Genomic DNA, 25,846 nt, shown 5'->3' with positions numbered 1-25,846 from the left:
TACCATGATAATTTCAATGCCTTAAACATGGAAAGAAATCAGGTCTTTCATCATTGGACCAAGCATATTGAAATCGACGTCCATTTCGTCCGAAAACAAGCTGCTCGTGGCATTGTCTCTATTGCTCACATACCTCACACAGATCAGTTAGCTGACATATTTACCAAATCTTTGTGCTATATGGAGTTATCTCCTAACTGTAGCAAGCTCTATGTCAGTTCAATCCCACCTTGAGCTTAAGGAGGAATGATGAGACAAAGTCTACGTAATTCATGCCAAAATTCTTTCCGTGGATCTTATCATCTGCCAATTTTGTAGACAATATACCAATTCATAATTTCCATATAAGTCAAATAAATATATGGTAGCTTAGCTATAAATGTCAACTCTTAATCATGTAAATCTATATAAATCAATACAAACTATGAACAAGGCATTGAGCCTTTACTTTTACAGTTTGGGTAATGGAGTGGTTGCAGTGATTCCGACATAGAGCCTTGGCATTTTCTGTTACTGTTGACGGTACTCTTTTTTTATGGGTGCAAAATAGAGGGTATTGAGACTACGACTTGGTGGTGGATCCGACATGTAGGGTGGTGCAACCCCATCACGGTGTCTTCACTAGTTTTAGATTGTAACTGAGAAGGTGGAGGCAAAGTGTTTCTCGCACAGTGGAGGGAAGCTAACGTTAATGGTGGTCATTTTCTCGATAGCTTTGGTGTGCAACTGGTTGTTGGCCGTGAGGAGCATCATGCGGTGGAAAGAGGTGAGCAGCTGGGCTCAAGGTGTGGCTTCATGGTTGTTGGTATTTTTTGGTACAAAGGTGATGTAAAAAGATGAAAAATAAAGGAGAACTTCAACCAAAATACTTGTTGATTGATTCTGATGTTCTACGGATTTTAGATGGAGAAGTACATTATATAAGTAGCATTGAAAATTATGAAGTATTAATAGTCATGTTGTCCCAAGATGCACGATAATAGAGTTTGACTACAATAACAAAAGACTAATAATAGAATTTTTTGAAAAACTGCATCATAAATAGACGTTAGCTTCAATACTCCTCCTTGATGCCTTTTTCTGACACTTCAAGTTTGAGCCTCAACATCTGGAATTTGTCTCTTGGAAGTGCCTTTGTGAAAATATCAGCAACTTGTTCTTCGGACTTGCAAAACTTTAGCTTCACATCTCATTTTGCCTCTACTTCTCTCAAGTAATGATACTTGATTGTAATATGTTTAGTTCTGCTATGAAAGACAGAATTCTTTGCCATAGCTATTACTGATTTGTTATCACAATAAATCACAATTGGTAGCTGCTATTTTGCACCCATATCTTCAAGAATCTTACTCAGCCAAATAGCTTGATTTGTAGCTCTAGCAGTAGCCACATTCTCTACTTCAGCTATGGATTGTGATACATATCCTTGCTTCTTTGATCCCCATGAAAACACACCAATTCCAAGATTAAAATAATACCCGGATGTGCTTCTCATATTATCCACAGAACCAGCCCAATCACTATCAGTAAAACTAGTCAAAGTTGAATGAGAACTTGGTTTATACCAAATGTCGAGATCCTTTGTGCCTTGAATGTATCTCAACACTCTTTTAGCATCTCCAAAATGGATTTGAATTGGATATTGCATGAATCTTGAGAGAAGGCTGGTTGCATACATGATGTCAGACCGAGTGGCAGCCAAGTACAGTAAACTTCCAATTAAGCTCATATATGCTGCTACATCGGCTTCTTTTGCACCATCTTCCTTCTTCAATTTCTCATTTGCTATCAAAGGAGTGGCTACTGATTTGCATTCAGCCATATTGAACTTGTTGAGCAAATCAAGAGACTATTTCCTTTGTGAAATGAAAATGCCTCCTTCTTGATATACTTCCATTCCAAGGAAGTAGTGCATTAGTCCCATGTCACTCATTTCAAATGTTTTCATCATCTCTTGTTTGAATAATTCAATCATAATTGAATTATTTCTAGTTATAATTAAATCATCAACATAAAGTGAGACAATGAGCAAACTTTCACCTTTTGAGCTGGACATAAAGTGTAGCTTCACTAACACTTCTCTTGAAGCCATGATCACAAAAATAGCCATCTGTTTTGCTATACCAAGCTCAGGGTGCTTGTTTAAGCCCATAGAGAGCCCTTTTTAACTCAAATATTTTCCCTTCTTCCTTCATAAAGCCTTCAGGTTGCTGAACATACACTTCCTCCTCGAGTTCTCCATTAAGAAAAGCTGATTTTACATCAAGTTGTGAGATCTTCCAACTTCTTTGAGCTGTAAGTGCAACTACCATTCTGATGGTTTCCAACCTAGCTACAGGTGCATAGATTTCATTGAAATCCATCACAGCCTTTTGTGAATAGCCTTTTGCAACCAATCTTGCTTTACACTTATTTAAAGAACCATCTGGGTTGAACTTTGTTTTGTATACCCACTTAACTTCGATAACATCCTATCTGCTAGGATATGCAACCAGCTCCCATGTATTGTTTTTCTCAATCGTTCTAATCTCCTCCTTCATTGCATCCACCAAACTTGTTCTTTAGAGGCTGCTGCATAATTTTCAGGCTCTATGGAAGTGAAGTTGCAAGATTCATAGATCTCGTTCAATGGCCTGAATCTTCTAGGAGGAGTCTCGGGTGATGAAGGTGTTGAACTTCTAGAGTTGCTATCACTTCCTGAAACCGAGAATGGTGATGGAGGTTGTTCATTTGGAGCTGATGTTTCTAGCCTCTCTTCAACTTGCTCGATAACTGGAACGTGAAGAGTCAGATCTGGTTCATGCTCTTCTTCCCATTTCCAGGTTGAATGCTCATCAAACTAAACATCTCTACTTGTGACCAGCTGCCGAGTTTTGAGGTTGAAGATCCAGTATCCCTTAGATTTAGAGCTATACCCAAGAAAAATCCCTTTCTCTGACTTTTCAAGTTTGTGCCTCGTTTGTTCAAGTACATGAATGTCACACAAACATCCAAATACTTTGAAGTGATTAACAGTTGGCTTATGCCCACTCCATGCTTCGATTGGAGTCATATCCTTCACTAACTTTGTGAGGCATCTATTTAGCACATATACTGCTGTATGAATAGCCTCAGCCTAGAAGTTTTTTGGAATGCCCTTTGCCATTAGCATGGACCTAGCCATCTCCATAACAGTCCTATTATTTCTTTCTGGGACACTCCATTTTGTTGTGGAGTGTAGGCAACTATCAGTTGGTGTTCCAACCCTTCTTCTTGGCAAAATTCATCAAACTTACTTGAATTGAATTCATCCCCTCTATCACTTCTCAAGATCTTAATCTTTCGACCACTTTGATTTTCAACCAGCAATTTGAAGTTTTGAAAACACTAAAAGCCTCCGATTTTTCTTTGAGAAAGTAGACCCAAGTTATTCTTGAAAAAATCATCAATGAAGAGCATTAAGTACCTGTTTTGGCTTTGAGAGAGTGTCCTCATGGGACCACACAGATCAATATGCACTAGATCAAGTACTGATTTTTCTCTCCAAGCTTCTCTTGATGGAAATGGATGCCTATGTTGCTTTCCCATCATACACCGTTCACAAGTAGGCATGTTTTGGTCCAGCAAAGGTATATCTCTTATCATGTTCTTCTGATTTAACATCCTTAAGAGCATTGGTATTGGATTATGTATATGTAAATGACACTTTTGATAAATGTAAGATGAATTTAGATTTTGACTATTCCATTTATATTAGTCTTCACATTGGAATAGCTATTTTTTCATTTCATAACAATAAAATAATATAAGATGAATTTGACTTTGACTATTCACATCAAATCTCCACATTGGATATCAATTTGTTTATTATATAGTAATGACTAATTAATAATTAAAAAAATATTTAATTTTTTTAATTATTAATTTATTTTATTTTATCATATTTTAATATTCTACCTAATATATGTTATTAATAATATTTATTTTACTATTTTATCATATTTTTTCATATTTCATTCTACCCAAGATCCTTTTCCTGAGTTTGGTGGCTTTCTGCGGGATGTTACAACCAACTGAAATCAAGAGAGAGGGAAATTTATAAAAACAATAAAATAAAGATTTGCTTACATAACAGTAACCATCAAATTTGTTTTTTTCTTTACATATACTGTAGCTCAAAGCTAAGATATTTGATTATGGATAATCCATTGTGCGAGTTTTATCTCTAATGGTTGAAAAAATGGCTTTATTTTTACATATGCATCAGCCGATGAGGATGCTCTAAGGCATTTAGGTTGTAATGACCAAACCTTTGATGCCAAATAGTTGGTTCATTAGATCTAGCCATCATTGCTCTTGGGTACTGTAACGCCCGTCCTTGTGGTGGGACCTTTTCAATTCGATTTTGATAAAAATTGACGGGAATTACGATTCATTTCAAATATTTTTTCCATTCATGCCAGGATACAAAAAACTCCATGTCATAAATAAAATTCATTTTTCTTAATTAAAGATTTCAACGGAAAACATTACATTTCATAATTAAATTTTCCAATATAAAATATCTTGCCTAGGCCTTCATGCTCTTTCCCTTAGGCTGTGCCCGTCCTGACTTGTCATGCTCATCTTGTGCCTGGGAGGGCACACATAAAAACTAAAATGAGTCGATGACTCGTAAGCATTATTTCATATAGTTAAAATATAATAACATAGATTTTCAGTCATGCAGTTATCATTTCATACATACATATCGTATTTAGCATGCGTATGTCTTTACTTTCATTTTAAAACGTTGCGGGGTGAGGATTTTCTTTAAAAACATGATTTCTTATTTAAAACAGTTCCCCATGCATCGCTGCCTTCATTTCTTAGAGAGTCTTTTCATGCATTCGTTCTTTTACATACATTCATGCATTCATCTGTTCTTACTTACGTACATTCATGCATACAGTCCATACATACATACATGCATAATTTCTTAATATGCATCCATTCTTTCTTATCACTTTCATTGACCATAACACACTGTTACGCCCCGTGTGCTTGGGTTAGTAGTTTTTTAAACCTGATTCCGCCCGTGGCCACGAGTTGGGAATCCATTCCGTCAGGGTGCAGCACTAGGTGCACTACCAGTACTACTTACCCAACATTGCAATCTGCCCCATCCAGTCCATTTATTGGTACCATTTTCATTCCAATCCATGTGGCCCTTACGTATTTTCATACATCATGCATTCAGTCCGTTCATTCCTTTTCAATCCTTTTCTTTCCTTTACAGTCCTTTAGTCCTTTACAGTTCTTACAATTCTTTCTTACAGTTCTTACGGTTTTTCAGTTCATCAGTTTATAAAATCATTTTAGAAAAAATCATCTTTCATGGCATCATTTTAAAACATCATCTTTCATAGGGACATTTTAAACATAGGGCCGAAACCTCACTTTCAAATGGAAATTTTAAAACACTTTCTTTGCATCGTTTAAAGCATGGTTTTCTTTCATTTTGTAAAAGTTGCTTTAAGAGAAGTTTCTTTAAGAGAAAATGATTTTCTTTCTTTTTCATAAAAGTTGTTTTAGAAAGAGTTATTTTATTTTTTAAAAAAATATTTTTCTTTCTTTTTCGATCCTTACAATCCTTACATCTTTTAAAGCTTCATTTCGTTTCCTTTCCGTGAACGTACATACAATACGTACTACTTATAGCATCCATTCACATGCATACACGTACATACTTTGGGTGCGTAAAAAGGGGCTGCCAAGGAAGGCCGCTACGTACATATACTTGAAAACTTACGTTTCATTCTTTTCTTTTAGTAAAACGTCTATTCATGGAGAAAAGTTTCATTTTCCTTTTAGAGAAAAACTTTCGTCTTCTTCTTCGTTTGTATAAAGAAAACTCTAGAAGAGTATGAACGTAATACTTACCTGGACTTCATGCCATACTCAATCCATGTAGTCCATTCATGTGCGTGTCAAATAGAAACCTACATGCATACACATAACCTTACGTTATCATCTATTTAATGCATAAGTAACTATTCTAAAAATAAAATTATGCCTCACTTGAAACACTCTTCGTCCATCCCTGGGCTCTTACGTGCCATTTACTATGCTAAAACTTTCGGGGTCTTATTCCTTAAAGTGAACCTTCGTGATTCACCTTAGGGTTAAGACACTAAGACCTTCGTCTCGTTCTTCTATTTCCACAATTCAACCAGAAACATGATTCCGACTGACAGAGTCATACGTCCCAATCTTAGACAACTTGCCTATTACTACCTTCACGTATCCTAGCCCATACTAAATCCTCATTCCCAACCAGTCAGGCTACAGGAATTCAAGCCAACTCTGGAGCTAAAACGCCATGTAACCACGCTGAGGACAAATTACCCATTACATATGGTAAATCTATCTAGCACACGTGTTTCGCCAGAGACACCTATATCTCATCCCCTTTTATCACCTAAGAACAACTTATAATTCCAATGAACGCCCGTTTGTATAAACAAGCTCCATACTCCAATACCAACTTGCTCAGACCTGGTTGGTAGGACTCTTCCTACTTTCCGGCCCTGTACAAGTTTATCTCAACACTTGATAGGAGAGGACTATATCCACAAATGCACATCTGTCACGTCATGCAGCTCGAGACAAATCCAGAGTCACGTCACGATGCCCATCATGCTTTCGCTTCACGCTCTGATACTTTTCCACCACTTCCTTATACTCTTAGTCATAGTCAACCACAAGGTGACACCCGTCACCCCAGACTACAGGCCATATCACCACTGTTTTAGGACACTGTTACATAGTTACCGCCACTTAACAAGAGGATTGCATCCACAATTGCGCCTCCGTCACATTATGCAGCTCGAGACAAATTCCCAAATAACAGCATGATGCCAATCATGCTTCCGCTGCACTCTCTGATACCTTTTCACCACTTCACACGTACCTTCAGCCACAAGTCAGCCTCAAGGCAACACCCGTTACCTTGGACTACAGCCACATCACCATTGCTTCGGGATACTGTTACACAGTTTCCCAACGCTATACTATACACTCCACACTTCTCTGCTACGCCATCCAACCCTTCGTGAGACGCCATCCGGTGTATCACGACATAGTACAGAGTACACTCATGTGAACTCTCTTCCATCTACACTACAACACACATCACTACAATACACGCCTCACGGTGCATCACTACGCGACATGGAGTACGCACCACGCATACTCCCTTTGCTACAACACTTATTAACAAGATGCACACCACAAGGTGCATCGCCATACAACATGGAGTACGCTCCATGCGCACTCCCTTCATTCTACGCCACACATAACTACAGTGCACATCACACGGCACGTCGCTGCACTACACAGAGTACTTTCCACGTGTACTCTCTTCACACTTCACGTCGTATCACAACTACAGCATCCATTTCACGCCCATACTCACAGGGCAGTCCACAATACTACACAATCAAGTCCAACACTTCACAACTACACTTCACTTCATAACTACGCAGCGAACTCCACAAATACTAACTACATATTCTATAGTCCAACAAATCAACTACTTTAAACATAAATAATTAGAGATAGAGGGTTATACCATCGACAGGATAACCCATGCGTCGTTCGCTGCTCGTCACGATCAAGCGTCGGAGGAGCGTACATGGCGGTCACACCGCGTACGATGGCTATCCATCACATAAAGTGGAGGTTTGGGCTTAAGGATAGCTAGGCGTGGCCTTGGAAAGGCTCATGATGGCCTCATGGTGGTCAAAGGTGGCGGAGCACAGCAGCATCACGCCGTGAACAGTACATCCGAAATGGTGGGAGGTTGCTTGAGGTGGATGAAGGCCATAGAACTTCATGGGAAGCTAGGGAAAGGTAGAGGAAGATGTGGTGGAGCTGTGGTGGCTCACAGCGGTGGATCAGCCACTAGAAGTTAGTTTCGTGCCTTGGAGAGTGAGGGAGAGTGAGAGTTGTACATAGCTCCTTTGGACATGAAATTTGTTGGGAAAGGTCATGGTGATGAGAGAAACAAAGTGGTGGTGGTGAAGCACCGTGGGTAGCCGTGTATGGTGGTGCACGGCGGAGCAACCGAAACTAAGGCTATGGAGACCCATCTGAGAAAGAGAGAGAGTTAAGGAGAGAGGAGGACATGAGGAGGAAGCCAATGATGTGATGAATCCATTAGTGGTGCTTAATGGCTGTTTCAGCCGTGTATGGTGGCTCAAGGAGGAGAAAATGGGTGTAAAACCCATTTTGAGGGTGATGCCATGGAGGGAGAAGGACGGAACGTGAGGGCTCACCGGTGGGAGGGAATGATGGCCGGAGGGTGGTGGTCATTTGGTGACCGGAGGTGAGACCATAACTACCATGTACGGTGGCGTGGAGGAGGAATGTGTGGTGTTACCCATTTCGGCTAGTGAAGCCGTGGGAGAGAGAGAGAGAGAGAGAGAGAGAGAGCGTGTGGCTTGCCGGCTGGAGGGAAGTGTTGGCTGGCATGTGGGGAATGATCAGTGGTCGGAGGTGAGACTAACGGTGGTCGGTGGTGGCTAGGCTAGAGGTGCAACCCGCACGGTGAAGGAGAAGGACGTGTACGTCGAGCACGGGAAGAGAGAGAGAGGAGAGAGAAGAGAGAAAAGGAGAAAGGAAAAAGTGAAGGGAAAAGGTAGGGGTCTGGGTATTTAATCCCAGTCCTTTGCTTCAGGATCCTCAAAACGATCTAACAATGAGTTTAAATACTAATTTGAAAACGTGTAAATATTTTATTAAAATAAAACACTAAGAAGAATTAAGATAGAATATTATTTTACAAACTAAAGTTTATAAAATAATATTTCTTCATCATTATTTAAAATGATAAAGTATCGTTAATTATTCAAAGAGAACAAAATCATTTAATTTAATTTTAGAGTTTTCAACGTAAAGTTAAACCTCTTAATATTTTAAAATAACTAAAATATTTAATTTAAGTAATTATCCACAATTATAATATTTTTAGAACTCATTAAAATATTATAATTGTGTTACTTTAAAAACAAGCTTATCTATTAATACTGGAAATATCTCCTATAGATATTTCTATAATATTTAAAATATTCGTAAGTTTTAAAATATCTAGCTTATTTTGAAATTCGCTGGATAGCTTTCAGAACACGCCATCAAGGTATAGCGCTTAGGATAAGGCTCAGCACATACATCAAAGCTTGGCACGTGAGACAACGCTCAACACGTTGACCAAAGCTCAGCACGTAGATCAAAGCTCATACTTAAAGAAGAAGAAAGAAGGAGCAGATATTACAGGTACTGCCAGGTAATGGGAAAATTTCTCCCATTTCCCATTTTAACTTCTGCCACTACTTGGTTGTTTTTCTTCAAATCAAGAATGACACATCACTCTCCCTCAAAATGAAGTGAGTAGCCATTTTGCATCATTTGCCCAACACTTGGCAAACTTTGATCAAGGCTAGGAACATGCAGAACATCTTTTATGAATCCAGTCCCTCTCTTGGTTTCCATGGCAATCATACCTTTGCCACTTGCCTCCACCAAATCTCCATTTCCAAGCTTCACTTTAACACGTACAGATTTATCAATTTGAGAAAATAAGCTCCCATCTGGTGTCATATGGTTGCTTCATCCGCTGTCTAGAAACCACTCTCTTCTTTGCTCGGCTGCAACATGGCAGGCATAGAACAACTACTCTTCCTTTTCCTCAATGAAATTTGTTTGCTGATTTTTGTTCTTGAACTGGCAATCTTTCTCCTCATGTCCAAACTTCTTGCAATTTGAATATTGTGGCTTGCCCCAGCGGTAACAATCTTTCTACAAATGATTAGTGTAATACCCTAGTCTTACTACGTGAGTCTTTACGTCATTTTATTTTATTTCTTAAGTTAAATATGTTCATGTAAAGATTTTTATTATTTCATTTTAGATGGGTGTGTTTTTGTTTTTATTTTTTTTATGTGGGTTGTTAAAATAAATTAAGTACCTAATAGATGAAGAAATTCATTTTCAAACACATCGATCTACACCTAATAGATGAAGAAATTCATCTTCAAACCCATCGGTCTACACCTAATAGATGAAGAAATTCATCTTCAAACCCATCGGTCTACACCTAATAGATGAAGAAATTCATCTTCAAACCCATCGGTCTACACCTAATAGATGAAGAAATTCATCTTCAAACCCATCGGTCTACACCTAACAAATGAAGAACAAGTCTTCTTCATCTCTCTTCCATACTAGCCAACTCCACTTCTCTCTTTTCTTCTCTTCTTCAAGAAATCAATCCTCTCACTTTCTTCAAGCTTTGGACCTTCACTTGACCTCTTGAAAGAATCTAAGAGCTTAAGGTAAATTGTTTAAGATGATTTTATGTGATTTTCGAAGCTAACTAAATTGTTTAGTTTATGTTTTGATGTTATGTTTTGTATATCTACATATATGTTCTGTTTTAAGGGATTAATTATATATATAGGGCTGTTTTGATGTTGTGTTTTGTATATATATATATATATATATAATTATGCTCTGTTTTAAGTGATTAAATGCATATATGAAGCTATTTTGATGTTATGTTAACTAAATTAATTATCTTCTTATGTTACTCTTGTAAGGATTTGTCGAGATGGTAGTTATTTGAAGTAACATTAAGGGTAGAAAACGACGTTAGATTTATAATATTTTAGCCATCGTTAAAAAGGGGATCTAAAGGATGTTGGATGAGTTTTAACACACTTGTTATTTATTGGATTAGGATTTTCTGAAGTTAAAGGAATTTCAGCGGATCGAGGTAAGTAGCTATGACCATGCGCCCACGCCAAGTTCTCTTGTGGAAGAATATATCTCTATCTCTTTCCAAATGTTCTTCTAATTAAAGAATAAATGAGTTTATATTATGTACAAGCCTTTCTTGGTAGCCCCTGTTAAGTATCCTATCGATTATAATTGATTGTATGTGTATATGGTAATGCATGCATGTAGATCCTAAGTCATGAAATTTTTTTATACATGCTTCTTGAAATAACTAAGATTTTATTTATATGTAAGCATGACATAAAATGTTATTTTCCAAAATAAAAGCATATTAATCGGACTAAGGAAGATATGGAAAATGTTGATTTCAAAGAAAGAAAATGAATGAATTAATGTATGAAAGTATGTAATGGCCACATGAAAGGAAATGATATCAAAGAAATGGGCAGATTGCAATGCTGGGTAAGTAGTATTAGTAGTGCACCCAGTGCTGCTCCCTGACAGAAAGGGGTTCCTAACCTGTGGCCACGGGTGGAATCCAGGTCCAACAGGACCGCTAACCCCAACACACGGGGCGTAATAGTGTGCCACAAGAAAGTGAAAGATTAAATGAAGTGTATGCATGAAGATATGATATATAAGTATGTATGAAAATAAGAAATAAAGATTTTTGCATGAAAGTATGAAGTAAGTATATGCATGATAGTAAGAAGTAAGTGTATGTATGATGTTATAAAGAAAGTATATGCATGGAAGTATTGTCAGAATTAGTATTGGTTTATGGATGCATGTTTTCAAAAGAAAGTACCATATGCTTTTTAAGTTAACAGTATGGTGTACTACTTACTGAGTATTAGACTCACTTTGTGTTTATGTTTTAAACGTCCAGGTACAGACGAATCTACTGAGGAGCTGAGTATTACTGAGGAGGGAGAGGCCGATGTTTAGTAGTCCCTGGGTAGTTTGGTTTCTTCTATGATGATATATGTTTCTTATGTTTCAATAATGGAAACACTCCTGCTTTAAGTTAGTTTTCTTTTGTAATGACTAAAGGGACTGAGTCCCTTTTTGTTTAAAGTAGTTATCTTAAATAAATGGATGACGGACTCTGAGAGTCCTTTGTAAAGGAATGTAAAGGTATGTCTATTAGATGTTTATTTCAGTTAAAAATTAGAATTTATGCGTGATGCGTTCGAATCGTCACGCATTATCTTTAAAAAATAATAATAATAAATAATAATAATAATAATAATAACAATATGGGCATTCATTTAGAACTAAATTTACTGTTATAATAGGAAAAAAAAAAGAACAAGTACGGGATCACGGTCTCGCTCTTGTTAGGATGGGGTTGTGACAATTAGTCTTCTTGCAAACACCACAAGGTGAAAATTCTCCATTCTTCTTTTGAGAATTTTCTCCTCCTTTTCCTGCGCCCTTGAACTTTTTCTTGAAGTCCTTTTGCTTTCAATTCTTTAGACTAACTTTGGATTGAAATACATTTTCCAAAGACACATCATTCCTTCTGCCAATCTGTTGTTCATGAGCATAAAGTGAGCCCATTAACTCGATGACAGAAAGTGAAGAGTGATCTTTAGCTTCTTCAATGGCAGCCACCACATGATCATATTTTTCAGTCAAGCTTATGAGGATTTTTTGAACAGTCCTGTCATCTGAAATATTTTCATCATAAGCCCTCATTTGATTCACTACTTCAATGACTCCAGAGCAATACTCTTTGATATTCTTATATTCTTTCATTTTGAGATTTTCAAGTTCCCTTCTTAGCCCTTGAACTTTGATAGTTTTAACTTTGGTATTACCTTGAAATTCTTGCTGCAAGATCTCCTAAGCTTGCTGGGAAGAAGAAGCCCTCATCAACCTTGGAAAGATGAACTCACTCACAAGCTGCTGCAGAAAGGCTTTTGCATCCCTTTGCTTATCAAACTTAACTCAGGTAAGATCAGAAGCTCGTTCAGACGTGCCTTCAGCAGTTGAAGAGACTCCATTTTCAACGATATCCCAAAGATCAAGAGGTAGGAAAAGGGTTTTCATTTTTATGCTCCAATAGTCATAGTTTTCACCAGAAAAAATGGGAAGAGTTGCAGATGAACCAGGCGCAGCCATCATAACCCAAAGAGACAGAAACCTTGGGTTGATACTAACTGTTGGTATTTATTGTTACAAAGGTGAGGTAAAAAGATGAAAAATAGAGGAGAACTTCAACCAAAATACTTGTTGATTGATTATGATGTTCTACGGATTTCAGATGGAGAAGTACATTATATAAAAATCATTGAAAATTACAGAGTATTAATAGTTATGCTGTCCCAAGATGCACAATAACAGAGTTTGAATACAATAACAAAAGACTAATAATAGACTTTATTCAAAACTACATCATAAATAGACGTTAGCTTAAATAATGGTAGCAGCGTGGATGCTTGGCTAACATGATGGTGGGTGATTATCGCTATGTTGGTGGTTGGTTTACCTTCTTCCCGGCCTAATCTGGCGATGTTTGGAGGAGGGAGGTGCTTTAGGGTAGGATTGGTAAACATGTCTCAACTCAAAATTTTCATTTCAACTTAAAATTTTCATCTCATCATTATAACTTTTTTAAATTTTTACACAAAATATAATATACAATTCAACTTTTTCAAATCTCAAAATAATAATAATATTCAAAAATAATATTTTAAACTTTCATCTCAATTTAAAATTTTTATCTTACTTACCAAACCTGCCCGTGAGGTGACTGGTAGCTTGGTTACGGTGATGGTCGAGAATAAAATCTTGGAGAAGGTTGCTTGCTGTGACGAGAAAATTGTAGAAAGAGAAATATCAAAATTCAGTTACTGCACATGCTTTGAAGAGTCATCCGAGAGAGATGGAGAACGTGGGAAGTTTAAACAATAATAATAATTGGATTAAAATCGAACAACTTATTAAAGACAAAATTTGACAATAGTAATATATTAACAATAAAATCTTTTTGATACTATTTTAAGATATAGTTAAATAAATAAAATTTATCATATGGTCTAATGTGGATTCCACGAAATACAAACCTTGATAAATAATATCCCATAAGTTAATTCGAAATGATCCGTTAAATCTAATTTAGTCCTAATAAGATTATTTATACCCCAATCTTAGAAATATTGGATCGGATTGATACAGTTGGTAAGAAGAACCATCAGATGCACAAATGAAAATTGAATTAAAGTGCGGCTTAGTAAACTTGAATCCCTACCCACGAAGCTTGTAACACTTTTTTTTGGGGTATGACTTGTCATTCCACAGCGGCTACAAATAGGCCTCGCAAGGCATTGCTCAAATTGGATACTTGTCTTCTAAAATGAGACTCCAATTACCACTGCATTTTAAATTCTATTAGTTAGCAAGTTCTATTCTCATTGTATGGATCATGAAAAGTGTGTTTTTTGTTGGAATTTGTTGGTGTTAATACAATTTAGAGGCACCATCCTTTTTTCTTAATAAAACATATATAATATTTACAACACATACAATTATAATACATGCATACAATTTTGGCCTTGTTTGGATTAAAAATTCATATCATCTCGTCTTATCTAATACTTATAATTTTTATAATTTTTTAAATAAAATATAATAAACAATTCAACTTTTTCAAATTCTAAAATAAAAATTATATTCTAATAATATTTTATTCATCTCTAATTTCATCTCATCTCATCTCAAATGAACTCACTATCCAAACATCCCCTTAATCACATCAACAAATATATAAACAATAGTTGGCTCACTACGGATGTAACAAATATGGTTGTAATGAGCCAACTATTATTTATATGACATCTGTTTGATGTGACTAAATCTAGTCGAGCAGTTTACATGAGTTTGGCTAGGGGTGAATTTGTCTGGTCCGATCAGTTCGTAGGAGGTTTTGTGAAAGAAAATACCTAAACAAAATCCAGGAAAAGTTTATAGGAAATTATTACCTTCAGATCGAAGCTAGGAAGTGACAGAGGGATTGGAGAGGGCAGCCTGGTAAGGGCTATGAGTCGCGACAAAAGGGCTAGTTTGTGGAAGGGGATGCGACGGAGGGGTTGATTTGTGGGAGGGGGTGCAACAGATGGGCTAGAGAGGGGAGGGTATGGGACAAAGGGGCTAGAGAGGGGAGAGGATGCGATGAACAGATGGAGGGGATGGAGAGGGCAGCTTGGCAATGATGAAGTCAATAAACGGTTAGGGCTTCCTTTCATTTAAGAGAGGTGAGAGGTCTTGAACTGAGAGTAGGAATTATGGTAGGGAATCGGGAAGGGGGGTTTCCTTAAGAACAATTAGGGTTAAAATGTGGCCGTTTGGGATTAAAATAACCCTAAACGACACCGTTTTAACAGACCAGTCCCAAAATAAAAAATAAAAATGATGATGTATCACGCAACTCAGTTTTAAATTTGCTTCTCACTGGACCTAAACATAGTCTAATTTTACACTAAACGGCACCATTTTCTATAATGACTAATATGTGATTTTCAATTCTTTTATCTTTTGGGCATATAAATTAAAAAATATATATTTAAATTAGTAAAATTAAAATTAAGTAAACTATTTAATGTAAATTATTTAATTAACTCATTAAAAAAATAATTAATTAAAATTATATTGATAATGTTAATTGCTAATTTGTTACTAACTTAGAGTATATCACTGTATTAATGGTCTATATTAAATTTTTTACATTTTAATTTTTGTATATGAAGCATAAATAATTGAATAATCCATAGGTCCATACATGCATTATATTTACTTACTAGTTACAACTTAGGTATTTTACAAAAAAATCATCTAGTAACTTCAATTAGATCAGAGATGGAAATGTTAATAATTAGTTAATAATGAATTGGTAATAGGTTAGTTAATTGATATCATATATTAGTTAATTAAAATTTACATTAATATTTATAAATGCATTATATTTACTTACAACTTAGGTATTTTACAAAAAAATTTATCTAGTAACTTTAATTAGATTATAGATGTAGATGTTAATAATTAGTTAATGACTTAATGGTGAATTGGTGATAGGTTAGTTAATTGATATCATATATTAGTTAATTAAAATTTACATTAATAATAATTGCTTTATATTTACTTACAAGTTACAAGTTACAACTTAGGTATAAAATTTATCTAATAACTTCAATTAGATCATAGATGTAGGTGTCAGTAATTATAATTAGTTAATGGTGAATTGATAATAATTAATATACATTAGTTAATTAATAGAATATTAATTTATATTTAAAATTTTATATCATTAATGGTAATAATTTAAATGAAAATTACATAATTAATTATATATTTATCATATAAAAAAATATATATAATATATTTAAAAATTAAAAAAATAGATTTTCCTATCCGGTCGGTCCAATCCAAAAAACCCCCACCCTGGGACCGGACCGAAAACCAAAATTTTACAAAACCTTGGACCAAGACTGCCCAGTCCTAAAGTCGGTCACCCCTAAGTTCGGCTCATCTAATATTCATAGTCAAAAGTAATATGCACAAACAAATCGTTCATTAAATAAATCTAGCACAAACTTTCATGATCAACTCGATTTATTTAGTGCCGTAATGCCAGTGCCATCTTTGTTTGGGTTACTAACCTTTGGCTCAGTGTCTTTGTTTCGATTTGGAAGGCTTTGGAAAACATTTTCTGAGATACTAAACCATCATAACCCCTCCCCACTACAGCCTTACTAACCACCATCAAAACCAACAAAGCCATAATAAAAACCACTGTTTTATACGTCCACACAAACAAATCCTGACCTAAAGTTGCAACAACCTAGGCTCTGATATTGACTTCCAACCCCACTATTAATAAAGCTAACTTCCTCAAAAGGGTTATCCTAGCAATGTTTAGAGAGTCTCATCCTGATCACTATTAACAAATAACGAATGAGAACCGCATCTGACTAAAAAATTAAATTCTCCTCTTCAATGCTGCATTCATTTTTTCTCAAGTCATCAGACCTTCCATTGACCCAATGACTCTAAAGTCTCTTGCTTAGATTTCCAGTCAGCTCGGATAAAGATCCCCGCAATCCCTACCCGAGTTGTCAGGCAATCCGGGTCTAGTAGCTTAGGGGCCACCAAACTATTTCACTTTAAGCAACTAGCAAGAGCTACAGCAAGCCTTGATATTTATCTAGCTGAGCACTAAGCAGAGCAGAAATATAGATCCCCTATAAGAGTAGGAAGGAGACATATTTTATCACTTTGTGCAGTCCACATTATAAGATTTCAAGACCAAGCTTTACCCTACGCAAGGGATTTGCTTCAGTAGCTCACATCCAAGTACTCCTAGAATTTTTATCAAAGGATTTTTAGCTCATCCTTCCTCAAACCTTAAATTTTGGGCTGTTGAGGACATGAACACAACAGTTGGCAAAACGACTGAACCACTCGACCTATAGACCATTCTCTTTTGCAGATACGGTTAATTCAAAAAATAGAAAATAAAGAAAATGGTAAGTAGCCGCTCTCCAAATGGTTGTTCACATCCCATCCAGTAGTTTTACCTTTTACACTAATCTGAGGAAGGATTCTTCAATTGATGTTCACCCAGTAAGCTGTCAAATAATCATTCTTCGGGTAAAGATGGCATCAGGTAACCAGAGACTGGAATACTTCAACAGCAGACATCAGTAACCAACAGGTGTTCAACCAGAGCCCCTAAACAGGCGATCAAGAAGCTGCCAGTCATTGGAAGAAAGATTAAGTACTCAGTCCATCCTAACAAGTGAATCTAATATGGCAAATCTACAGTATTGAGTAAATATAAAGTAACATTCTCTTCTCGATAATGATTGAGAGATATCAGGACACCAAGCTGTACTTTTAATAACGTCATGCAAATTTTCTGGATGCTAGAAACAACTACATCATTTTCAAAGACATAACAAACTGTTTCAAAAGAAATGAAATGGCAAAATGATGATGACGATGATCAAAGAGAGAGAGAGAGAGGAGTCTAACGGTTTCAAAGAGTATCCTGAATGTTGAAACAGCATATACAAAACTTACCAGAAAAGGATACTGTATAATCCATCCTAAAACTGGAATCTGATACAGGAACACCTTGACAGATGGCCAAAAACCGCTACATGTGCATCAATGAAAAAGAATATTTAGCAGTGGCACAGGTAAATAATCTATTTTGGAACTTGGGGATGAGACCAGAAACTAACCCAAAGAGGACAATACAACCATATATTTCAAAGATTATACCAACTATTGGCCACCGAACAAAAAGGAAAAAGAGTCCTAAAAGAAAAGATGCTGAACCCTGCATAAGAAAAGAGAGTCAATAACATCATCTACCTCCTAGTTGGATGATTTATTGGAACATGAAAAAATTCAAGCAGGCAGTACTTAAAAATGAAGAAATAAGTATAAAAAACTCAAATGCTATACTCCACTAAACTCTACAAGTTGTTACAACTGTTCAATTCTGGTCAAAGAAGAAATTATCCAGCAAAAGAATCCATGTCAGCATTTTTGTCAACGTCACAATTTACCTGAAAATTAAATGGTTAAGCAAAGGTCACAAGAAATGGAGATTCTTGCTCAACCCCACCATCAATGAATTATGGTAACAACCAACAAGACTAACAACATCAAAGGTTGTCCCATAAACATTGTACCACTACCAACAAATGCTTGGCATCTTAGTGCGGTTTAAAGAGAAAAAGGCTTCAGAGAAATTCGATGAAATTACAAAAGATAAGAGCAGGTGGGCTGTTAAGCCAATGTACAATTACACGCATGACATACCAGGCCAGTTTGGAAGCATTTCAAATAGTTAGTCACAAGCAAGCCCCACTGAGCCTTAAATTCAGATGCCAATATAACTTGAGAGTTTTCCTTTACTCTCACATACAAAACAAATGCATTATCTGTTTTTGAGAGCCCAAGCACCAGGTCCTTCATCGAAGTCAGTCAGTGGAAACGAGATGTTGTATGTTAGACACTGCTAATACCAGTGAACTGTTTAGCTTTAAAACAAACGGGTTAGCAGTCAAGGAGAGTTTATATTGGAAGAACAGAAGCAACTCCATCTGCCAACCTCATGCAGTCAGGATCCATAATGGCTGAGGTTTCAGTTTTATCCCTGACCTTTTGTTCAAACACATCAATCAAATTATGTTTACACATGTAAATCCTCCTGCATCTTAGAAATCAGAGGGAGGCTTTCTAAAGATTTAGAACAATATTTTTCTTCATGATACCTTGTAGTTTGCTCTGTTTGTGAAGAGATTCCACGTTGAGTGCCAACCAAGCAAAAGGGCTACTCCAGTCAAGCAAAATATCTGATTAGAGAATCATTAAAGGGATACAAAGTTATGCCCTTAAAAACCAAACAAGTCAAAAGGTTCAAGTTGTAAATACGCCTTACATTCCCAAGAGCAAGCAAACCTCTGTCAAAGAATAGAATGACTCCGAGAAATGAGAAAGTAATGCCAAAACCAATCAGACCCAAGCCAATCTCTGCACGTTTGAAGCAAATTTCTCAAGGTTACAAGTGAAATACTAACTCATATCACAAAAGGACATGAATATTAATAAAACACACACCAGTAAGTGAGAGTAATTCTGTATGCAACTAGTTCTGACATTTTGCATGAATAAACCAACAAAATCTTCTTAGAAAGGCCATTAGATAAATTCCTGGGAGAAAAAGATAACTTTTCAATCAACAAAAGCATACGTGCCAATCAGATTCTTTAAATCCTCACTTCAGGTGTCTTTCTCCCAAAACTACTAAGAAATTATTTTAAAAAACCAAAGACCATTCTTAGAATTGAACCTCAGCACATGTTATAAAGCAGTCAAAATATACTAAGAATACATGCTCCTTGGCTTCTACCACCAAATTCAGTTCGCATATAAATTCAAGGATAACACATGAAAATCAAAGAGTATCAGAGACAACCATTTCATCCAAGGTAATGCCTCAAGACAGGAGAAATTTAGGATGATTATCGTGGTTGATGCACAAAATTCTTCTCCAGCACCATTCTACCAACAAAATAGATCTCTTCCTTTGTTTGATAGGTAGAATGAAATATCTCTTCTTCAATCCATACAGGGTAAGAATCTTATCCAGCACAGCCATCCAGACAACGAAGTTGTTCTTGAGGGAGCCTAGCTCCTCCAAATGGTCTTCCATGGAAAAGAGATGGTACTGTGGGAAACTAATGCATTATAAAATGAAAACTTCAAATACCCCTCAGATGGATATGCTCCAGTGGACCAGCACAACTTATCTACATCACCCTATCTCTATATGAAAGCATACAGCTGAGCATTAAAAAGGTAAAGTAATCCACCTCCCAATCCTGAATCACACATGTAAAGACCATTTCCCATTGAGGAGAGCCATTGGACAGCTGTAAATTGCTTGGCGTTGATGCTTTCTTGGCCCTGGCAAGGTTAAATAGATCCGAGGAAACTTCTTTTGAGGAGCTGATCTTTGCACCATACATCATACCAAAACTTTATCTTGAAACCACTGTCCACCTCTAGTGGATGTTCTTCCATAGCCCAATCTCATAGTTCCCATTCATCTCATTAGAGCACCATCCACCCCATGTATTGCCGTATTAAAAAGTTTTTAAAGCAATAAAAGTAAGCTATAATTTATTAATGAGCATGAAGGGTGCTACTAATTACACAAGGAGTATACACATACACCTAGAGAAAAGGTAAGGAGCAAGAAAATACTGGAAGCTAAAGTTTAGAAAACATAAATGTGCAGACATCTGGTGGTAAGGAGATTTAAAAAATAAAAAAAGAAAAACAAGGAAGCCTTAAGATCCTCCACTACCATTTCTAAATCTTTGAAACTTTGGCCTCACCACAAATTTTCACTATGACGATTGCTAAACCACCCTTTTCAAGCATGCAAAGGGATCCACCACACATGGTAGGAGGGATATCCCTATGCCCACCCTGTGTGTGCATTCTTTTTTATTTGTTTTTTGTGTTTTCTTTTTTTTGGGGGGGGGCGGGGATAGGGGCCTAGGTGCAAGATAGGAGAAGAGTTTCCTTGCCCCACCCACAAAACCCATCTAATCTCATCTCATCTACTTCCCAAACATCATTTAAACACAAAAACTTTTCAATTTCAAATCTTCAACTTTTTCATCTAATCAAATACCTAACTATTACAACTTTTCCAAACTTCCAAACAAAACATAAAAAATAATTCAACTTTTTTCAAATTCTGAAACAAAAATAATGTTAAAAAATTATATTCTAACGAAATTTTAACTTCATAATCTTTTTATTTAACTTTTTCTCTCTCCTATCCCAAAACCCAATAAAACATCTTAACTCAAACCATTTCACTACTATTCACAGATTTCTCACCTCATCTCATCTCATTCCCCAAACGAGGCATAAGTCCTTCCCTCAACAGATTGCATGTTTAAAATTTTGCTTTCTCATTTTTATTCAGATTTTTTTGTCATTTTTTACCTTTTTTCACAAGTGGTGGCATGTCACGTGTTAATTAATGTCTTGATGCATGCCACATTAGGCATTTGTTAATCAATGCCTCGGTGGCATGCCACATTATATCTTTGTTAAGGTTCCATTAGGGATTTAGACAGAAAACTAAGGAAAATACTATTTTCTAAAACAAGGATTTTCTTTTAAACCATTGGCCATTTTAATGAGGTGAAAGCGTGGGGATTCATCTGTTTTTCGAAAAGAAATATAATTTCATTATATACGGGTAGAGAGGCATAACCCTAGACTAATTTTCTCATATAATGAAATAGCAATTAATCCCTCTCAATGACTGCACTGGATTATAGTAATTCATCAACTTATTATTCTTCTCATTTAAGTTACCTTACCTAGCATGCACTCAACGCTACATATATACTAAAGTTAGATAATTTACACTTCAAGCGTATAGTCAATTATTTATAGGCAGCTCCTTTACAATGAATTGAGATTGAATAAGTCGCGTGCACCTACCTAGACCTTCCAAAATTTTAATTCTTTTTTAACCATTTCAAAAGTTGGTATAACCTTTTTCAGTTTTAGTGTACCACATGCAGACCAAGAGCGAAACTGAAATGCGGCTTCTAGAATCATGCATGCATCTAAACTCTAGTTAAGTATGGTATAGCTTACCTGGTAAGTATTGTGAAAAATGCTGAATTCTAAATGCCCCCAAAAGAACTTAGTAACTTGCCCTATAAATTTTTAATTGGTCCTATAACATTTTATACGACTAGAAATGAAATAATCTCCCACAAACTAAGACCATTATAAGTATTATTGTTTTATGCAATTGAAACACTTCAACAAAAAAAATATGTCAATGTTAAATGACCCTTAGATACATAAACACTTCCTACAATAAATATAGGTTACATCAATGCATAGATTGGAGGCTTTTATGGTTTGGCTTGCTGGTTTAAAAAATTATGGAGGAAAAGCAAAGAAACAGATCTGCTGAAGATCTTTGAACAGGAATTTGATTTATTTATGTGATGTTTTATTCCAATTGGTAGATTAGGGTTTATCGAATATGAATTTTAATGAAGGATGGGGCCTGAAAGAAGTCTGATAGAGGTCTAGCTGTGATTCAAAATTCAACCATAAACACAAAAGGGACAAAGCATTAAAAAACCTGGTGTCCTACCATGACCTCCTAAGAGTGTCACAAAAGAGAAATTTCATGGCATCTCATTGTTTAAAAGAAAGAAAAAAAAGCACGTAATCACACATGTATGTATGTAATTTTATAAAAGCACGTAAGTCATGTATGCTTACGCAACATGACTTAATGTGGACATTGTATGCTCTCGTTTTATGGTGGGGCTCGTGCTTTTTCCTATATATTAGATTCTGCTCAGAAAACAATAAACCTTTGAATAAAAACAAAAATTTGACCCTATTAAATTCCATCACCTAAAGCTATAAAAAACTTTATGTATATATTTTATTGTATTTGAAATTCTACTACAAAAAGCTTTAATCAATAGAATTAGATGCATCTTTTTTCCCTCTTCATAAGTAAAACCAAATACACTATATGCGCAAAGGACAAACTCAAGTACATAGAATTTACAAAAGCAAACATCAAACAAAAGCAAACAGCAGGAAAAAGAGCACAAACCACTACAAATTCATAATTACCTATATTATCAATATAGTTATCAGAACCAATCTAATATATTATTTATGAAATTATATCATATAGCCATACTGCTAATTTAGTTAAAAAGGTACTGCTCTCTGATTACTTACAAGGCTACAAGATTTGCTTGTGTAGACCCAAAGTTTTAAGAAAAACATGAAATACTTCCTACTAACCAAACAAGACTCACTAACAAAGAACTGATAAAATAGAAATTCTAAATAAATAAATAAAACTGTTAAAATAACCATATAAATATAATTTCTAATATATAGCATTTAGAGGGAAATTAATTAGTGAATCTCATGCTGGCTTTGAAACTCTTCACGTCAATCCTCTAATAAGCTATCCCCACCACATAGACAATTAAGATAGGTCAACTTGTCTACAAGGTAAATCAATTTCCAAGAATCTTAAGAATAAGCGAAATGCTGGATACTGAACACCAGCTGGGAAACTGAAGATAGACTTTTAGATGCATGCACCTTCAAAAGAAATTATGCATGGTATAATTCTCACTTTTTTGCTCATTTAGTTCATAGGCCATCTTGATAACTGTAGTTGTCCTCTTTTGATGGTAGCAAATAGAGCACTTCCAGCAAACTGCAACAAATGTAAGCATGTCACAAAATAATATAAGAATGATTATGAGCCAACATGAAATTTAAAACTAAAAGAGAGAAAATATAAAATATTTTTTTTCATCATATTACCTATATAAAAAACTAAAATATTTTTTTGAGCCGACCTCTGGTTTGGTGTAACCACAACTGAAGTTGTGTCAAACTTCCAATTTTAGTGCTAATGCCCCTCACAATTATCAAGTTTTATTCTGTTCCAATTTTAAGGTCCAAAGTGTATAATCATAATTTTCTTCCAAAATGGTTTCATCAAGGGGTGACAACTTCTAGACTCAATGCTTATAGCTAGCAAGTCCCTCAATAGCTGAGTCAGATCAGGGATTCCAGGTGTGGTCCACAACTGGATTTGGAGAAGCCGTATGACTACGTGAATTGGGGCTATGCCTTTTTCTTGTACTTAGGAGATGTGGCTATGAGGAGAGATGGTGTGAGTGGATAGCACACCGAATTTCTGCTATGTATTATTCAATTTTGATAAATGGCACTCTCTCAGGTTCTTTAAAACCTCACTAGACTTGCAACAAAGGAATCCTTTATCCCCTCATCTTGCATTCACCAGTGAATGCTGATTTTTGTGAGGCTACCCAAGATCATATCCACCATTTGTGTAGTTTATACCTTCGCTTTAACTGTTTCTGGACTGAAAATCAATTTAGGCAAGAAAGAGTTGGTACCAGCTGGATCATTAGACAACATTGGTAGTTTGACATTTATTTTTGTTGTAGGGTATCATATCTATGAATGAAGTATCTGGGTCTTCCATGGGGGCTGCTGTTTAAGGAGAAATCCATCCGGATGGCGTTTTGGGTGAAGGTGGAAATTTTTATCCACAGGCAGGACACATAATTTAATTACGAGTACACTCTCTGAGTCTCTCCAACTTTCCTACTCATCTTGCCTCTATTTTTCCTCCATGGTGGTGTAGTTTAGCGTCTTGAGATGCTTTAGATGGATTTCTTATAGGAATGAATTCAAGTTTCACCTAGTCTAGCCGTCAAAGGTTTCCACCCAAGCTTCTCCAAGCAGTTTATGGGTCGAAAAATTGCTAAAGTGTTGTTGGTGAAATGGTTATGGAATTATGCCATCCCTCTCCGCAGAATTGTGGTGATTGATGGTAGATGCAAAATATGGTAGCATGTGGGGTGAGTGGTGACCATATGCAGTTGGTGAGCCTTATGGAGATGTTGGTATGTCGGCAAGAGTTCAAACAACAAATTCTTATAAAGTCTCAAATAATAGTTCAAGAGCTGGATCAAATCTGAAAATGGTATCCCTTATCTATCAGCTAATCTGCACAACTCTGGAACAGCCCTCAGTTCTGCCAACTCATGTCCAAAACATGTAATTAATCTACTTCTTTCATTTACCTTTCGTAATACAGAACCTCTTAAACATAAATCAGCACTTCTTCCAAATCCAACTGTTCTAAGTTGTCATTTTTTCCCAATATCAAACACTGACTACTCTCTCTTCAAGTATTTGCATGTCAAGAATTTGTTCTTCAATCAAAAAATTCATTTCCAAAACTGAAGTTTAGCGCAATTTGAAATCTTAACCGTATGAATCGTTCCACGAAACATAGCATATATCACAACCAAAGAATTGAATCAATGATTTTCATGAAAGTTCAGTTTACGAAATAAGAGGACACACCCAAGCATTATTACACACACATATAGATCATAGATAGACACAGAGATGACGGAAAAGATAGGGAGGCTCTCACCGGCGAGGAAGGGATCCGTGTGAAGGATTTTCTTGACCCGCTCACCCGAGAAAGTGACGAAATTCGGGCTTTGAGACTTGGAGTCGGTTACATATCGGACTCCACCCGTGACCATTGGGCCAACAATGTTCATGTAATAGCGAGGATTTCTATTCGGTGTAAAACGCAGATAGGCCCATCACCAGTGGCAGAGCCAGGATGAGTTTCATTTCTGTGGGCCTAAGATCCAACAAGTAATTATGTGGAAAGTTTTATATAATTTAATTTCAAAGATCCCAAAAATTCGGAGAAAATCTGGATAGATTTTAATCCAAGCACTAATGCTATTCTAATCCATATATTTTGTTTCTTTCCATCTCGTGGCCCCAACCGCCCCTTCGGTGGGTGAAGGGGCATCGACTTGCGAGAGGTGGCTACTTTACAACTCACATGGCCCATAACTCTGTGCTTTTTACTTTTTGGAAAATTCTTTAGTCATAAATTTCATAAAAATAAATAATAAATTGA

At 36.1% G+C, this 25,846-nt stretch overlaps 2 protein-coding genes and 1 long non-coding RNA gene across 3 annotated transcripts; 1 reads left to right on the top strand and 2 right to left on the bottom strand.

Moving 5' to 3' along the window:
- Positions 1 to 1,318: 1,318 nt before the first annotated feature.
- LOC122281599 (secreted RxLR effector protein 161-like) lies at positions 1,319 to 1,822 on the bottom strand. The gene has a single exon (XM_043093292.1). It carries the CDS (start codon positions 1,820 to 1,822, stop codon positions 1,319 to 1,321), a length of 504 nt encoding a protein of 167 aa, XP_042949226.1.
- Positions 1,823 to 10,326: 8,504 nt separating this feature from the next.
- Positions 10,327 to 11,795, top strand: LOC122302311. Its single transcript, XR_006240438.1, has 3 exons — positions 10,327 to 10,352; positions 10,757 to 10,792; positions 11,645 to 11,795. It is a non-coding gene; the product is annotated as an uncharacterized LOC122302311 (long non-coding RNA).
- A 5,192-nt stretch (positions 11,796 to 16,987) lies between these two features.
- Positions 16,988 to 25,491, bottom strand: LOC122314745 (vesicle transport protein GOT1). The gene is made up of 7 exons (XM_043130317.1): positions 25,340 to 25,491; positions 23,492 to 23,575; positions 19,211 to 19,302; positions 19,044 to 19,124; positions 18,003 to 18,100; positions 17,839 to 17,914; positions 16,988 to 17,507 (listed from the first exon to the last, which is right to left on the bottom strand). The coding sequence occupies exons 1-7, from the start codon at positions 25,470 to 25,472 to the stop codon at positions 17,475 to 17,477; spliced, it is 597 nt and encodes a 198-aa protein (XP_042986251.1). The 5' UTR covers positions 25,473 to 25,491; the 3' UTR covers positions 16,988 to 17,474.
- Between the last annotated feature and the right edge of the window lie 355 nt (positions 25,492 to 25,846).

The sequence above is a fragment of the Carya illinoinensis genome, chromosome 1, assembly GCF_018687715.1.
Source record: "Carya illinoinensis cultivar Pawnee chromosome 1, C.illinoinensisPawnee_v1, whole genome shotgun sequence".
Lineage (NCBI taxonomy): Eukaryota > Viridiplantae > Streptophyta > Magnoliopsida > Fagales > Juglandaceae > Carya > Carya illinoinensis.
Note: the sequence above shows the minus strand (reverse complement) of the source record. Positions and strands in the feature narration are given on the sequence as shown.